Source organism: Colletotrichum truncatum (genome assembly GCF_014235925.2).
Source record: "Colletotrichum truncatum strain CMES1059 chromosome Unknown Contig_0002, whole genome shotgun sequence".
Classification (NCBI taxonomy): domain Eukaryota; kingdom Fungi; phylum Ascomycota; class Sordariomycetes; order Glomerellales; family Glomerellaceae; genus Colletotrichum; species Colletotrichum truncatum.
The window spans coordinates 5,646,902-5,661,225 of record NW_027222399.1 but is presented as its reverse complement, the minus strand read 5'-3'; the positions used below and the strand labels follow the sequence as shown (position 1 = coordinate 5,661,225).

General features: G+C 53.7%; 3 protein-coding genes across 3 annotated transcripts; 2 read left to right on the top strand and 1 right to left on the bottom strand.

Annotated features, from left to right (window-relative positions):
* Positions 1 to 374: 374 nt before the first annotated feature.
* On the top strand, positions 375 to 4,370 carry CTRU02_204503 (RNA binding effector protein Scp160 (KH domain-containing protein); the record flags this gene model as incomplete). Its single annotated transcript, XM_036720976.1, has 4 exons — positions 375 to 995; positions 1,058 to 2,349; positions 2,403 to 3,352; positions 3,403 to 4,370. 4 exons carry the CDS (start codon positions 375 to 377, stop codon positions 4,368 to 4,370), a joined length of 3,831 nt encoding a protein of 1,276 aa, XP_036586960.1.
* Positions 4,371 to 5,169: 799 nt separating this feature from the next.
* Positions 5,170 to 8,030, bottom strand: CTRU02_204502 (amp-binding enzyme; the record flags this gene model as incomplete). The annotated part of the gene is made up of 5 exons (XM_036720975.2): positions 5,170 to 5,259; positions 5,319 to 6,445; positions 6,513 to 6,937; positions 7,005 to 7,569; positions 7,820 to 8,030. 5 exons carry the CDS (start codon positions 8,028 to 8,030, stop codon positions 5,170 to 5,172), a joined length of 2,418 nt encoding a protein of 805 aa, XP_036586959.2.
* Positions 8,031 to 11,522: 3,492 nt separating this feature from the next.
* On the top strand, positions 11,523 to 13,240 carry CTRU02_204501 (uncharacterized protein; the record flags this gene model as incomplete). Its single annotated transcript, XM_036720974.1, has 2 exons — positions 11,523 to 11,558; positions 11,642 to 13,240. The coding sequence occupies 2 exons, from the start codon at positions 11,523 to 11,525 to the stop codon at positions 13,238 to 13,240; spliced, it is 1,635 nt and encodes a 544-aa protein (XP_036586958.1).
* Between the last annotated feature and the right edge of the window lie 1,084 nt (positions 13,241 to 14,324).

Below are 14,324 nucleotides of genomic sequence, written 5' to 3'. Positions count from 1 at the left end.
CTGCATTCTGCATAGCCTCCCCTCCTGATTCTACCTCAACTGGATTTGTTCATTGTTGCCGGTCGGGGTCACAATGTTCTAAGCCAGCAACAAGTCAATTCTCCTCGGTTATCTGCTGCTCAACGGTTTCTCACGCTTCGGCCTTCTTTAATCGGAAGTCTGATTCTACTGGTCTTTCCTAACTGCCGTATATATCGTCAGTTGTGAGTGCCTCCAAATAATCCCCTCCACCTTTGGCCATTGCTTTTCGACGCCCGTCATCATGAGCTCAGCTAACTTGGTATCGCCGCCCCCTTTTCAGTTATACCGAAATCACCCATATCATTCCCACCATCGCAATCCATCGACGACGACGTTAACTACCACGAACTACAATGGCCTCTACGGATTCTACGGTCGCCAACGGCTCTGAGGCTTCAGCTGCCCAGAAGCTCCTCCAGACTCATGCCGATCATCACCCCACCGTTGAGGAAGTCCCTGATGAGGACCTCCCCTTGAAGGGCAACGCCGGCGATTCTGCCTCCTGGGCCGAGCCTATGTCGACCAAGGCTGCCGGAAAGCAGAAAGCGTCCTCTGGCTCGAAGCTCGACACCCAGTCTCATGAGCTCTTCCCCGAGCTTGGTGCCTCCAAGCCCAAGGGTAGCCCCAACGTCGCCCCTATCTGGGGAGCCAAGAGCAACGTCTCTACTCCTGCCAACGGTCTCTCTCGCTCCTCCACTCCTGCTTCAGGTGCCGCGACTCCCAAGAACGGCCCCCCCTCAATGTCGATTCCGGGTCGCAACGTGGAGACGGTTGTGCTGGAGCCCCAGTTCATCCTTCCCCGCAACCAGCTGAAGCGCCCTATCCCGGATATCATGAAGGACATCAACCGCAAGTCGCGCGCCAACATTACCTTGTCTACCGCTACCAATGGCCGTCTCAAGTTCGACGCCACTGGCCCCCAGGATGTTGCCCAGCAGGCTCTGAAGGACCTTATCCAGCAGATCGGCACCAAGGTCAGCTAGAAACCCCGGGCTTTTCGCCTCATGAACGAATTACTGACTTTGTGCCTTTACAGACTACCATCAAGGTCCCGATTCCCCAGTCTGCTCGTTCCCACATCATCGGAAAGGGCGGCTCTACCATTAAGGCAATCCAGGAGAAGTCTGGAGCTCGTGTCCAACTGCCCAAGGTGGAGGACGGTGCTCCCGTTGACGAGGATGATGACTCCACCATCGACGTCCTTGTCGAGGGTAACGCCCTGTCTGCTGCCTCTGCCAGAGATCAGATCATGAAGATTGCTGGCGAGCGTGCCGCCAATGTCAACACCAAGCTGCGTGGCATTCCGTCCGAGTTTTTCCCCTTCATTGCCGGACCCAGCAACAGCCACGTTAGCCGCTACGAGAATGATGGTGTTCAGGTCCGTGTCCCTCCTCACCAGATCTGGGCTCCCCGCGGTCGTAACATCCCCGTGAACGACGGCGAGCGTCCCGTGTTTGTCCCTGCCGGAGACCACCACATTCAGCTGGCGGGTGACCGTGCTGCTGTTCAGGCTGCTCGTGCAGAGATTGAACGCCGCGTCCAGGAGCTGCAGAGCCAGCTGGCTGTTGACCAGTTCAGTCTTCAAAAGGGCCGTCATCAGTTCATTGCTGGCCGCCGTGGTGAGACCCTCGATGAGTTCTTCAACCAGACTGGTTGCACTATCCTGCTGCCCACTGATGAGGATGATGACTCGGTCACCGTCATTGGCCCTGCGTCCCAGATCAGCAAGGGTGTCGAGACTGCCATGGACAGAGCGATGAACATGCAGTTCTCTACCTTTGACATTGGCCGTTTCCACAAGAACGCCCCTGGTGGTGATTCCAACCACGCTCGCAACGTCACTCGTTTCTTGAGACATCGTGACTTGTTTGATGAGATCGAGAGAGCTCACAACACCCACATCAACACTCCTTTCGGCCCCAACGGTGCCTCTCCTTACGAGCTGTACGCGCGTGATGGCAAGAGTGTTCTCCAGGCCCAGTCGGCCATCGAGAAGCTTGTTCACGCCATCCCCCCCGCCAGAATTGTTCCTGTTCCTGTTGACCCCTTTTACCATCAGTACCTTACCAAGGATGTCAGCCCCCGTATGAGGGACAACCATGGTGTTCATGTTGTTCTCCCTGAGACTGGTGAGCCCAATGCTCCTGTTCTCCTGGTCTTCGAGGGCCCTTCTGCCCCCGAGCCCAAGCCTCAGATCAAGACCGGCCGCCCATCCCAGGATGAGATCCGTGCCTTCCAGCAGAGCTTGGAGGATGCCCGTAAGCAGATTGTGGACATCATTAACAAGCAGGAGCAGATTGCCTCCGCTTCTATTGATGTGCCTCAGAAGTAAGTATCGCTAGACATTCGACGCACTGGCATGCAAGGACTAACTCCCGTAGGTTCCACGAGCGTCTTCGCCGCTTCATCAAGAAGGAGCAGGCGAACCGGGCTGATGACCAGATCCCGATTCGCGTCTCTTCTGTTGGCACCGTCGTCACTCTTCGTGGCCCTGCCTCTGCCGTCAAGAACCTTGAGGCCAAGGTCATTGCCTTCGTCGAGCAGGAGAAGGAGGATGAGAAGGAGCGCGGCTTTACCATGTCCTTTGAGTTCCCTCAGAAGTTTGCCAACCACCTCATTGGAAAGGGAGGCTCGAACATCAAGGAGCTTCGCGAGCGTTTCGATGTTGAAATCCAAGTTCAAGATGGCAAGGTTGAACTGAAGGGCCCGAAGGCCAAGGCCGAGGCCGCCAAGGCTCACATCAGCTCTTTGGGCCGCACTCTTGCTGATGAGGTTACCCACATTCTCAAGGTCGACCCCAAGTTCCACAGAGAACTTATCGGTGCTGGAGGAAGCGTCACCAACCGCCTGCAGACCAAGTACAAGGTTTTGATTTTCTTCCCGCGCTCTGGCAAGAGCTCCAAGGACGAGGAGGACAATGACGCTGCCAGCGATGCTGGAAAGCCTAAGCGCCAGCAGGCCCCCGACGAGGTTATCGTTCGTGGTCCCAAGAAGGGAGCGGACGAGGCTCGTGACGAGATCTTGTCTCTCCTTCAGTACCTCAAGGACAACTCTTTCACCGCAACTGTCTCTGTCCAGCAGAAGCAGGTTCCTTCCATCATTGGCCAGGGTGGTGCTGCTTTGGATGAGCTTCGCCAGGCCACTGGCGCCAAGATTGACATTCCCAGCGGACGTGATGCCGAGACTGTTGAAATTCAGATCAAGGGCACGAAGTCCCAGGTTGCGGCTGCCAAGAAGGCTCTTGAGGAGAAGAGAGATATCTTCAATGACACTGTTGTGAAGACCATTGAGGTTGATAAGAAGCACCACAAGTCTCTCATTGGTGCTGGAGGTAAGAACTCTGACGGCTCACGGTATTTTCTAGTTACTGACGTGTGATAGGTTCCAACCTTCGTGACATTGTCGTTAAGGCTGGCGGCTCTGACGACCGCCGCGAGCTCGCACGCACTATCCAGTTCCCCAAGCAGGAAGCTGACGGTAACACGATCAAGATCGAGGGCCGCTCTGATGTTGTCAACAAGATCGTTGCAAGAATCGAAGAGATCGTCGCGGAGAAGGAGAACCAAGTCACCGAGGTTCTGGATGTCCCCACCGAGAAGCACAGATCCCTTATCGGCCGCGGTGGAGAGGCTAAGCGTCAGCTTGAGTCCCAGCTCAATGTCTCCATCGACATTCCCCGCCAGGGAGACGGCAAGACCGGTGTCAAGATTACCGGTCGTCCGGAGAACGTGGAGAAGGCTAAGGAGCACATCGCTTCGCTTGTCAAGGAGCAAGAGGGCGAGACTCTGCAGGTGCCCCGTGGTCTGCACCACTCCATCTCCAACAACGGCCAGTTCTTCCGCCAGCTGCGCAACAACCACCAAGTGTCTGTTGATCATGCTGGTACCGCTCTGCCTCCCAAGCCTAGCGGCGCCAGCCGCAGCAACGGCGGCGCTCTGCCGTTGATCACTGACGAGCCTGAAGCCAATGCGGATGCCCACTCCTGGAAGGTTGTTGACACTGCTGCTGGTGAAGACGGCGAAATCCCTTGGGTCCTGCGCGGCTCTCCCGAGAACATCGAGAAGGCCAAGGCTGCCATTGCCGCGGCGATTGAGCAGGCGCGCAAGAACACCCACACTGGTTACTTGGTTCTGCCCGACCCTAAGACCTACCGCTTCGTCATTGGCCAGGGTGGAAGCAAGGTCAACTCCATCCGCAAGCAGAGCGGCTGCAAGATCAACGTCCCCCGCAACGACGATAAGGAGGATGCCATCGAAGTTGTTGGTACCGCCGAAGGCGTCGAGAAGGCCAAGGACTTGATCTTGGCTGCCGTTCAGGAGGGCCTCGACTCCAGAGTGTCCCGCGACTAGAGGCCTGGAAATGGACCTCGTACGCCAGGGGGCGTGGTACATCATTCCAAGAACCAACCGAGAACCTTCATAATTGATTGGTTGATCCAACCGAGAGGGATGTTTAAGTAGCGTAGCGTAGGCTGCTCTTTCATTAGGAGGAATTGCCTAACGACCACAAGTCAGTCGGATTAGGTGATCAAACTGCCACATTATATACACCAAAATGCGATAAATACCGGATTGATGACACATGTGCTCTGTCGCCTTGAAACGTGCTGCGCAAATTTGTGGATTGTGATGTGATGGTTTGTCGAATTGTCCGTGGGAGAGAGAGTCATGTTTCCCTCTACATAACCTTCCCTGACAGCCCCCCAACTTACAGATGTCCCCTCACAAGGTGTTTCTTCATCTGGAGAAATCGAACGGGGTCGTCGTAAGTACCCAAGGACTTCGGCCGTCCGTTCTATGCAAGCTCGTTCTCATTGGTAGTCGAGTCCGTGATGGCACGTGAAATTCAATGCAATGTTGGACATAACTGGGTGGATAACAACTGAAATACCCCAAAGGTATGAACAGACAGGCAAAAAAGCAATAATATTATTCCTCGCTTATCCGATTCATTCCATAAGCAAATAAATGGGTAGGGGTAGTACTAGTTACACATGTCACAAATATCAAAACAGGCTATCAATGGATTCGCCTTCCCCCCGTATCCTAATCCCACCCCATCCTTACAGACGTTCACAACCGCCGTTTACTCCAATCGAACAGGTGTAAAGTGTAAAGTGAGCATGTAGCCACAACACCGAGAAAACGCTTAGTTCTTGGGGAACGCAGCCTCCATGCGCTGCTTGTACTTGTCCTTAATCACTCTTCTGTTGAGCTTCTGAGTAGCAGTGACGAGGCCCTTGAATATGTATTAGCATGGCCATTGTTGTGTGTATATTGATAACAGGGTGAACTTACACTATCAGGAGTCCATTCCTCCTCGACAAGGACAACGCCGGCAATGATCTCAAGGCCGGACAAGCCGGCTTTGCGGCCAGCGCTAACGAGATCCTTGAGGACGGCATCAACGACCTTCCTGTTCGTGTGCATGTCGTGCTGATCAACGCCCAGCTTCTGCGCCTCCTCCGTAAGAACCTTCTCGTTAGGGGCGATGACGGCAATGGCACGCGAGTGCTCGCCGTCACCATAGATCATGATGTTCTGCACGAACTGGCTGCCGCGGTAGACGGACTCAAGCTTCTCCAGGGCAATGTACTCGCCACCCTGCATCTTAACGAGGTTCTTGACGCGGTCAATGACGTTGAGGGCACCATCAGAGTTGAACTCGCCAATATCTCCCGTCTTGAACCAGCCATCCTTAGTGATGGCCTTCTCAGTCTCCTCGGGGTTCTTGTAGTACTCCTTAAGCACCGCGGGGCCCTTGATGTAGATCTCACCCTGAGGGGGGTTCGAGTCGGTGGAGTAGTTCAGATCTGGGATGGAGACAAGCTTAACCTCGACGGCCGGAGGCGGGGGGCCAATGGCGTTGGGAGTATATGCGAGAGGATCGCCGAGGGCGCCGTTGGCGGCTGTCTCGGTCAGACCATAGCCCGTCAGCATAGGTGCGACAGTCATGGAAAGGAAGTGCTTGGTTCCGTCTGCAATGCCGCTCGCACCGTTCAGGATAAAGCGAAGACGACCGCCTGTGAGCTCGCGCACCTTCCCGAAGACGATGGAATCAAAAACGCTACCAGCACCAGGCAGGCCATGCTTGACCATAAAGCTCTTGTAGTTGAAGACGGCCCAAAACAGGTTTTTGATGAGAGGGCCAGAGCTGTTAACCTTGGCAATGATGCCCTTCCTGACCGTCTCATAAACCTGGGGCACACCGACAAGGACACTGGGGCCGAACTCGCGCATGTCGCCAGCACAGTTCTTCATTGAGTTGTCGGACAAGGTTCTTGGGTTTCCGTAGCCGAGGGTGGCACCAATGAAGAGGGCTACGTTCTCCACAACGAGCTCGAAGATGTGAGCCAGAGGCAGATATGCCAGCACGTACTCACTGCTGGTAACAGCATCCTCGACGCCATGGAAAAGACCCGTAACTTGGCGCAAGAACCAGAATTAGCTTCAGGTCACTCATTGCAATAGGAGAGGGGGCTGGCAACTTACTCGCAGCAACCATGCTGGCGTGGGACATTGGGACACCTTTAGGCGTACCGGTCGAACCAGATGTGTACATGATACAGTAGAGATCTTCGGGCTTTGCCTCTACGGGATCAACGGGGTTGTCCTCGCCCAGCTGGCGCACCTCCTCAACACTGACGAGCTTGACATCTGGGTTCGTCTTCCTGAACGTATCAAGCTCTGAGCCCTCGGTGAAAATGCAGTTATCATTGTAAATGACGAATTTAACGTTGTGGGCTTTCTTCAGAGGTTCACTCGCGGTCTTGAGCAAGTGAGGGTCGAGGTACATGGCATCGGCTTCAGACTGAATCAGGGAGTGCTCAACACCGCTGGCGCCGAGAGTGTCATAGGCGGTAACAATGGACATAGACTGCGAGCCGCATGCGTGGGCAAGGGCCATCCAGTTCGCGCTAAGTCCCCAGTGGTTGGTTAGCTTCGTCCTGACAATGGGCTTATTCTGGAGGTGCTCAGACGTACGAAGTAGTAGCAAAAAGGTGGAGCTTGCTGCCTTTGCCCAAACCAAGCTTTCGCAGACCTGAGGCAAGCTGCAGGATATAGGTGTGGAACTCGGCGTAGGTCATGAAAGAGTATTTGGACAGCTCAAAGTACTGCCACTCCCTCTCAACCTCCCTGACTTCACCATCGACGTTCTTAGGGACCTTTTTCTTCTCCTTGTGTAATTTCACGAGACTCCGAGTACCGACAGCCGGTTCATTGGGGTAGATGCGAGCGCTACGCTTCACGATGTCGTACATGATATGGATGTCGGGATGAGGTTGGGTACGGAGACCATCCTTGGCCTTCCAATGACGGCGCGGAATGGTTTCGCCCGGGACACGCTCATAGCCAGGCGCCTCAATGGTGAAGGGAGGTTTGCGCGCCATATACAGCGGCCCGATACCTTGCCACGTCATATTGGCGATTGTGGGGGTTTTTGTCGACGGAGTAGAAGACTTGACGAGGAATAGGCCGAGGAGAACGGCAACGAAGACGACAAATGCGGCGGCGGTAATGGAAGGAATGGTGAAAGATGTTACAACTGCTTGTGGTAAAAAGATAAGACGCCGGAGGGGCCGGAAAGAGTAGAGAGCAGATGCGAGGAGTGAGGTCTTCTTTGGGGGGGTAAGACGGCAGTTCCTGCGTGGTCGAGGCTGGTGAGGTTGGTAAGGGTGGACGCAGGACACACGACAGGGAGCAATGGAGTTGGGATCAAGTTCTGGACGCCACTGAAGCTATTGTTGAGGCTTACAAGAGGGATACTTGTCGCGGTTTGTGATCGTGGTCGTCGTTGCCTGTGCTCACGAAGCTGATGGACGCTGGTTTTGTGCGGGCAGGAAGTGTAAAGTTAGAGAGGTGTTGCGAAAAAAAGGGCGACGGGACTTTAATTGCGTCACAGTTGCGATGGGCCCTTGGTGTGGAAAGGTAGGGAAAGGTATCCAGTGGCAGGCAGGGGGGGAAGGGAGATCCGCCCACGGTGGCCGGTACGTGGGCCCTTTTTTCCATACCTACCAAAGTAGTAGATAGTGATGAATTAGCCAAACTGTCCGCGGAATACGGATACTGTAAACGCTTTGCAGCCGTAGGTTGTACTAGCAGCTGGCTCATCCCGCCGAATACGTATCTTTGATGCTTCCCCTCAGAGCCTCTTACCACCCTTGACCTTGACATCTCGCCTTCTTCCCCTCATGGTCCACTCCTGTCCAATCACTCACTCGGTAAGACGGAGAATACTGGGGCGCTAGAGGGAAGCTCCCATGCAAGTGAGGTTCACAGCAAAGGACAAAAAAAAAAAAAAGGGTGGACGGTACATGTTGGTTTAGTGACAGAAGATAACGAAACCACTAGGTCGGGAAGTATACACCCATCACCCAGCTCTACCACACAGCAAGTATGTGCAAGGTCCAGGTTGCCTTGGCTGCAGCTGCAAGCTGAGCCAGTTGACGACGTAACACGTCAACCTCCAAGCTGATGACAAGTCTGCCAAAATAAAACACTACACATACACACACAGCATAACATAATTACGGAAGCGACGGACGGACGGACGGTGTTTTGTCATGGCTGGTCAAGCCCGTCTCGACCACAACGAATGACCCAAAATCTCTTGGTAATGGTCAGGTGGCAAGTTGATGAAGACTCGGCGACACGTACCCTTGCGGCACAAGCTCACAGGGTCATCACAGCCCATGATCCTAACTTCCACTGACCTAGGCAACATTTCCCATATTTGACGATGTCTACTGCTCTGCCCAGAAAGCCCAGACAACCCATTCGTTATAGGGTACAGTTGCCCCCTTCTTTACCTCGGCCGCCGGCCAGACACACGAGACCACACAGCATGTGCTCTGTTGCCCCTGCGGTCGGTGCTGCTACGTAGTACTAGGCAAGCTGAAATATGTGTGGAAAAGGTGGGAGGTAGGAGGAGGGGAGCTCTAAGCTTCCACTGGAATCGCTCCCTTTGTGGACCAAAATGCTGCATCTAGTCAGCACCAGGCCCCCCGAGACAAGCACTAGCGTGCGGATAAAAAGAGGGGGAGGCTTGGAAGGCTTGAGGAGGGCCTGGGGGCTGAGCTTGACCTTGGCAATTATCTTTCCTTGAAGAAGGAGCAGCCAAGACGATGCAAGATCGACCAAGGTACCTATCACAGACTAGTTAAAAAACAATTGCGACAAGTGACCCTGCTTGCTTGCCAGTTCAGTCAATAGGAAGTAAGAAGTAAAGTGTTCCTTCCCCCTCAACAAAGCTGACTTGACAACCAATTCTACTATGTATCTGGCAACCAGTCTAAACACACATTCCTACAACCCCCAACACACCCTCAACAATGCATACCTCGGTTTTTTTTCTTACTCTCTCTGTTAGCTTTGATAATGACCCCTGGCACGACAAGGCATGCACATGACAGCCGCCTCGACTCGGCATACTTAACCTACAAGCAAGGGGTCGAGGCAGGGGGCCGATTCCATCCAACAGCAGATTCCCCCCATCAAAGAATTCCGATCCACACCTCAATATCCAAACGGACATTGTTTAATTGTGTCCTGCACATTCTTGACTCTTTTCGCATCAGAACCACCACATTCCACTACCAAAGGAACCCCGGCACCCCCGACCGCTCCACGGAAACGCGGCCTCAAATGTCTCAATCCTGCCTTGCTAACCCACGCCGCTTACCGAGTGGTGCTCGGTACACCTTTTTGAATCGCCCATCTTAGAACCCTCACGTGCAAAAAACGGTCCTTTTCTGCCAGCACATGCAACGGTCGACCACCGACAGCCGAGGCCACTGCGATAGAAAGGAAGGGGAAAAAAAAAAAAGAGGCCCTCTTGGGGCAATAATTCATTCGTATCTCATCTCTCCACTTCTCAATAAACCCTGTTTTATGACCCCTGCGTCGCCGCCACTTGATATCACAACTTTGCTGTTCTTCGGGCGCTGTCCAAATTCGTAACAATAGAGTTTTCATTCATTCAATCCCTTCAACGGACCGCCCGAACCTCATACAAGGTTTATCGCACCACACCCAAGTCAACGCACTTGAGGTTATTCCCACGTTGTCCGACAACACCCGATACGTTTCGTGATACGGATCACTTCTTGCAATCCTCCCGAGCCGAATCGTGCACTTGAATCACGCTCTGCTGGCTGTCAGCCTACAAGATTGTTCCCTGTGCTGGTCAAGAAGCTATGGCCTACGGCCACTCAAGAACCGCCCAATCTCAAAGCTGTCAAAGTTCAAACATCCGAATTGTATCTCAAGTTGTGTTTTGGCTAGGTTGTCAGCAACGACTGCATCTTTAGGCATATCAAAACAATAACAAATCTTACGGTACGATACGATGCAATGCTATACAAATGCCATTGCAGAGGTGATCAGAGGAACACATAGAAGCCAAGTGGTAGACCATGACGCGGCTCAGGTCAAACGTCCTCTAGGAGGACGGTAACGCGGTGAGAGTTCATCGTGTGGCAGCCGGTCATCTGGCAATTTATAGCAACAATTGACCCATCGCAATCTTCGAATTCACCACCCCCCGCCCCTTCAGGAGGCCGAGCGATCGTCCTAGTTGATCGATCGATCCGGCCAAGGGGTAAACAGTGTTTGTCTCTCAGTCAGAGATCCATCCAGGAACTCCAACCCGAGTGTGGGTGTATCGTACGTGCATGCAACAGCCTGAACCTTGGAAGGGCTGGGAAGCAAGACGCTAGACTCAGTCGCCGCACAAACGCACATACACACACACGTGTCCCGGATCACCAGCTTTGATAAACACATCTGGCACGTCTCCCCAGCGTCCGCCGCCGTCTTGGGGCTAGACGGGATCTACTCCGGGCTAACGGTTTATACTCTTGGGCTACATGACCAACGCTCGGCACTCCTCGTACACGCCCCTAAGGGCAAGGGGCCGTGTGTTAGCCTCATCCTTTTTGTAGATACACAGACCTGCCACACTTTACGAACTCCTTCCGGGCGGCGCTGTCGGGCGCCCGCCAGTATTATGTTGACCTCCGCGGCTTACGGCCACCGCATTTCTAGAATGGACTTCCCCCATCGGACAGCTACTCCAGCCCGCAGCATGTCTCTCACTAGTGACCAATCACCGTCGCCAATGCAGGACTACACTACCGCTCGATCATGAGCACAGCTCTCGAAATATACTCATCGTCACCACTGTCACAACATTGAAACGCCCCTGTCCGCAAGCCCCGAGCGTAGAGTCCAGAGCCACATCAGAGCCCAGCCAGCACCGTATGTTTATGTCTTTCATGTTCCATTGTCCCAGCCCGCCAGCACCACATGGGCCGCCTAAAGATGCCCAAAGACACACCAAGTGGGCGCACGTCTGACCTGCTGTCGGCACGGCATTGATGGTATTAAGATAGAGTTGTGTCGCAGCTGTCCTCTCAAGATGAATTCTTGCCCTTTTCCCCGTTGATCTAGAACTTCTGACTGGCTTCAAACAACGAGTCTGTCACTCGAGTTGAAGCAATCATGTCGGGGCTGTGTGGAATTCGCCCCGAAGGCGTGGTAAGTTGCATTTTTTGCCTGCTTGCTTGTCCTGCCTCGCTTGGCCGGCATCATTAAGTGACATGGCTAATGTTTTCACCTAGACGGCCCATTCGAAATTTGGCCCTTTGCCGTCATCGTGCTTCTTCGATTCTATCATCATACCTTTACCGGCATGGATTCGTCTCACCATTACATTCGCTCTATTCCACTTTGTCGTGCCCGTCCTCATTGTCGACAAGATCAAACGATATGAAGTCAGGCAAGAATGGCAGAGACACGCCCAGCTGTCATTCTACTACTTTACCATTCTGGTCGTCTTTCTCATGGAGGCTATGGAGATTGGAAGGCTAGCACAAATTGGCTTTGGCGTCGGTCTGCTGCCATTTATTTTTGTAGGTTGCGCTGTCTCCGCCGTTATGCAGGCAACACGGGGCGCCAAAGGCCGCATTCGCAACTGGCAGCCGGCCAACATTATTTTCTGGATCATGAGTGTGGCCGTGACCATCATCAAGATCATCACTGTGCAAAAGGCCGGCCAGACCAGCCCACAGGCTAGGCGGGTAAATACAGACTACCCGACAACCCACCAAACTCAGGACCTGGCTGTTCTCGCTGCCTGTTACATTCTCCTGCTCATCAATGAGATCGCGCTCATGTTCCAGAAGACTTGGGATGAGACACTCGACGGAGAGAACGTCAAGACGCTACGCCTCACTAGATCCATCAGCGACCAAGCCCGTTACGACCTCACCCGGGCTATCGAAGAGGGTTACTACCCCTCTGGCGTTACGTATTTGACATTGAGACTCGAGGGCGAGTCCGCCAGCGACAAGGACGTGCCCGGAAAGGAAAATGAACTCAAGAAAACAGCCAGCCACAACGCCTCTATTGCAGGATCGTCTTCCAGCGAAAAAACCGCTGCCAAGCGCATCGTGGACGATAACATCGAACCTGTTCCTATGATCCCACCAAGCTTCAGGCAAAACACCGAGCGGTGGTCTTCTGCTATGACCCTGAGAGATGGAGGTGCTGACGAGCCCTTTAACGAAAAGACCGGCCTTAACAAGAAACGAGGTAGCGAGCGATGGTCTTCAGCAATGACACTCAAGGAACCCGGACCGATCCGAGACCCCAATGAGAAGCGTGGTTCAGGATACGTTGCAAAGGCATCGCCTACTTTTGAAAACATTGACGAGTCTGAGCCTCTGGAAGCCGTCGCCTCATCTTCGTCATCCAGATACACTGAAGAAAAGGCTGCCGCGAAGGCGATGCTCGTTGACAGCCCATTCCCTCTGAGAGAGCCTCCTAGCCCCCCTGTCGAGAGGCGTTCGTTCCTTCTGAAGCCAAGCACCCCCAACGCTCACGCGGAGCGATGGTCGGCCATGACGCTCAGGGAAGACGGTGCTGCCGTCCCGTCTAGCTCAAAAGAGGAGCCCGTCATGTCCTCCGCCACGGCACCGGCGACACCGGAAAGGAGAGCCTCCGAATCTGGAAACAGAAACTCCATGAGAAGGTACTCTGACTGCTCATCACGATCGGTTCGACGGTTTTCGGCACGCAGCGACCTCCGTGTGGCGGCGGCCACGGCGGCAGCCTTTGTGGATACAGATGATTTGCCTCCGTCTCCTGAGGCGACGGAACAGACACACCTGCAAGCCCAGCAGCACCCACCACCTTCACCGTATACTGACACTCCTTAATCATGCACCTGTAAACTGGAAAAGAATCTGCGACACCCTCTAGAGAAGGCTTAGATGTGGATTAGTGTATAATCAGGAACCCCCAGCGATCCGACCCGTTTCCAGCAGCCCTGCCCAGAAAAACAAATGGACGATACTACTGGCCATGTATCTGTAGCTTTTCTTCTTTTGTGTAAAACCAGACTACTAATGAATACACACCGCAAAACGCTTTTTTCTTTTCTCGTCGAGTTCTTTTTCCTATCATGCAATAAGACAAACGGTTATTTTTTGTTCATACCTATAGATTGATGCAATCTCCAGTTACCCAATGGCATTTTCTCAATGTGGCTTCCCAAAAGCTTGTAATGATTCGCAGGCAACACGATACGCTAATCTCGGTGTAATTAGCGTCGATCACCTAGCAGGCCTGAGGCTTGGTGAACAGCTTGAGACAAGCTCATTTGTCCGGATTAGGAACAAACAGGTATTGGAATAAGGGAGGGGGGAGGGATGCTTGAGTTGCGTCGAGACACGCAAAGGATTGACGCGGGCATAGTCGGTGAGATTTTGGCCCGTCCCATTACATTACCCCCCTCCCGTTATGTTTGCATAAAACCACCAACATTTGATCCTATAGGTAGGCGTATTCATCCGCCCAAGCCACCGGCTGCTGCGCGGCCCGAGGGGGACGTCAGCAGTAAGCAGGGCGAACTGACGTATCAAGTTTGTTTTCTTCGTCCCATGGCTTTCATCCCAAAGGATCATGGTCTTCCGGGTTTCGGAGTTTGGATGTTTGGACAGCCTAATTTTGACAACAGTCTACCAGTCACCTCTTTTTTCTTTCTTGGCCGCTTTCCCCCGTTATCCATCGACTCCGATTTGGAAAAGGGTTGGGTTGTAAGTGTATTTTCGGACACGGATGGAGAGCGGAGCATCTGGGGCCGGAGGATCCCTGGCTTCTTCGGCTGGGCCCGTTGTAGGGTACCGGCTCGCCGCCGCCGCCGCCGGGGGTACCCCGCTCCCCAGGCGTCGTCCGATTCCGCGTAAAGGACACACAAAGTCCCGGAATGGGTGCATCGGGTGCAAGCGCCGCAAAGTTAAA